At 46.8% G+C, this 2,635-nt stretch overlaps 1 protein-coding gene across 1 annotated transcript; it reads left to right on the top strand.

Moving 5' to 3' along the window:
* Positions 1-342: 342 nt before the first annotated feature.
* Positions 343-1,756, top strand: LOC107282216 (transcription factor HES-5-like). Its single transcript, XM_015809979.1, has 3 exons — positions 343-408; positions 550-730; positions 1,515-1,756. Exons 1-3 carry the CDS (start codon positions 343-345, stop codon positions 1,754-1,756), a joined length of 489 nt encoding a protein of 162 aa, XP_015665465.1.
* Positions 1,757-2,635: the final 879 nt, after the last annotated feature.

Below are 2,635 nucleotides of genomic sequence, written 5' to 3'. Positions count from 1 at the left end.
ATCCCTAATTTTTGGCGTTTCTCGGATTCTCCACCTGCTCTCTTTTCTTTTTCTTTCTTTTTTTTTTTAAAAAAGAGAGAGTCATTATGCTTTATTGACCACTGATGGAGCATGGAAAACACACACACACCCTGGTTTTTTTTTTCCTCTCCCACCCCCCTTTTTTCCTGCCCCCCTCCTTCCAGAGGGTCCGCTTAATCCTGATTGGCTGGGGAGTGTGGGAAACTGTGAGAACGAAGAGACCCACCGAGGTTTGGGGGTATAAATATGGGACGGAGGAGAGAATCTGGATTGCAAAGAGGATTTTATTCGTTTTTCCCTCCCTCCTCTAGCTGAGCAAGGATGACGCCTTCCAATCTCATCTTCCTGGACCAAAACAGGCTGCTGACCCCTAAAGAGAAAAATAAAGTGAGTAGAAATCGAAAACTTGGGGAGTGGGGGTAGAAAAACAAAACGAAAAAAGCAACGACTTTAAGGCGAGATGCTGTTTCAAGTCTTCTTATGCACCTCCTTTTTTTCTCTCTCCTTCCTTCCTTCATCTCCCGGCAGCTGAGAAAACCCATGATCGAAAAAATGCGCCGGGACCGCATGAACAGCAGCATCGAGCAGCTCAAACAGCTGCTGGAGAAACAGCTGCAAAGTCAGCAGGCCGGTTCCAAGTTGGAGAAGGCCGACGTCCTTGAAACGGCCGTGGGCTACCTGAAGCATCAGAGCCGCTGGCAGAGTACAGGTGTGTCAATCAATCAAGAAGAGACTGGACAGACACCTGTCCGAAATGGCAACAGGGGTTTTCTGCTTGGGTGGGGTGGGTTGGACTAGAAGACCTTTGAGGTCCCTTCCAACTCTGTTTTTGTTTTTGTTTTCCATTTGGGCTACAGACCCCTTTCGTAGCCTTCCTCGGAATCGTTTGCTAGGAATGGATAGCCTGATTTATTTTTAAGGATGGGTTTATTAAATCATTAAATGCATATGCTGCCTATCTCGCTGTTGGGTGACTCTTAGCAAGAGGTTAAAAACAGCAGTATAAAACGTGAAAAGTTTCAAAAAGGATGGATATTTACATTAACATGAGCAAAGGGAGCTAACGAAGGACGCAAAATACAAGTGGGGTGAAGGTAGAAGGGGTCCTAACTAACCCCTAGCTAACCTTGATGGGGTTCAAACCAACATCTAAGGCAGAGACTTTTTCTTGCCTTAATTCCAACATTGCTGATCAGAAAGTCCTTGTTATCCAGCGTCACAAAACCCTTTTAAGTCCATTTAAACACCCCTGTTCTGATGGGTAAAGAGTTTGTGTGCTTTACTCGAAGAAAAAAAAACAATTTTTATCCAGTTTGGGGTGATTTAGCACTGGTTTCGTGTTTGAGCAGGTGGATGCCTGGAAAATGGGCACACACACTCCCCTCCCCTACCCTTGTGATCAACTGCGTCAACCTTGGCTCCCAAGGGGATTCAAAGGGACTAGAAGCTTGATGCAGAAAAAGTAATTTTTGTGTGTGTGTCTTTCCCAACAGGGTCCGCTCCCAAGGAGAGGGAAGTGGACTTCCAAGAAGGCTACGCCAGATGCCTTCAAGAAGTCTCCCGGTTCCTGCTCCTTCACAAAGTCCACCCCCAGACTCAGAAGAAGCTGATGTGTCATTTTCAACACACAACACCCCTGCCCGCCTCGTCCTCGTCTGCTCATTGGAAGCAACCCGCTCCTCCCAAGAACCTCCCATCTCTTTGGCGACCGTGGATGGAGTCCAGTAGAGGATGAAGAAGGAAGGACTCATCTCCTTTGATTTATTAGCCGGCCTCCTTTTCTTTCCTTCCTTTTGGGGGGAAGGTTTGGATGTCTTTTTCCCCTTTTGGGAAAAAAAAGAGAATATTATTTATTCTCAAGAGGGGAGGAAGCAGATGGGACAGGGGAAGTGAGAAAAGCCAGCGTGGAAACTGCACCAGGTGGCTGGTGGACTGTTAGCCGCCTGGTCCCACGCGAGGAGAGGGGTAAGAAACCTGGTTCCCCTGCTGCTTTGGCTAACCAGGTTTAGCTGGTGGGGGGAAAAAGTTGCTTGGCAACCCACCCACCAGCGTGGGCTTCCTAGGAACGAGGCGACGAAGGGGGTGGCTTTGGGACCCCTTTCCCTCTCTTAAGGAAAGCATGCATCTTGCTTTATATTAAAGAGAAGAGGTGCTTAATGGTTGGATGTCATACATTTGGGAAGTAAGGAAGGACGGCCTGCGTTTGTGGGGCGCTGTGTGTGTGGGGGGAAGTTGGAGGTCTCCTTTCAGACCAGCCTTGTTGTGTCTTGGAGGGGGAGGACAAAGGAGGGTGTGTCTGGGGGGGGGCGTTTGTTCTGCAATGGGCATACTGTGTATGCGGTTTGTTTGAGAAAATAAATACAGACCTGAAAAAGGCAACCCGTGTCTCTGTTTTCTGGGCCTCGTTGGGGGGGGGCAGAAATGATAAATAAATACATCCTCCCTGGCTTTGTGAACCTGCAAAAAAAAATGGGTTTTTTTTTTAAAAAAAGGTCCAATTTCCTGCTGATAATAAAGCATCTGTACAACATTTAACTTTGCAACCTTTTAAACAAACTTTAAAAATAGGGGAAATTATCTGTTAAAACAGTTAAAATGATAGGGAAAACAAATT

The sequence above is a fragment of the Protobothrops mucrosquamatus genome, unplaced genomic scaffold (assembly GCF_001527695.2).
Source record: "Protobothrops mucrosquamatus isolate PMUCROS unplaced genomic scaffold, P.Mucros_1.0 scaffold_33, whole genome shotgun sequence".
Lineage (NCBI taxonomy): Eukaryota > Metazoa > Chordata > Lepidosauria > Squamata > Viperidae > Protobothrops > Protobothrops mucrosquamatus.
Note: the sequence above shows the minus strand (reverse complement) of the source record. Positions and strands in the feature narration are given on the sequence as shown.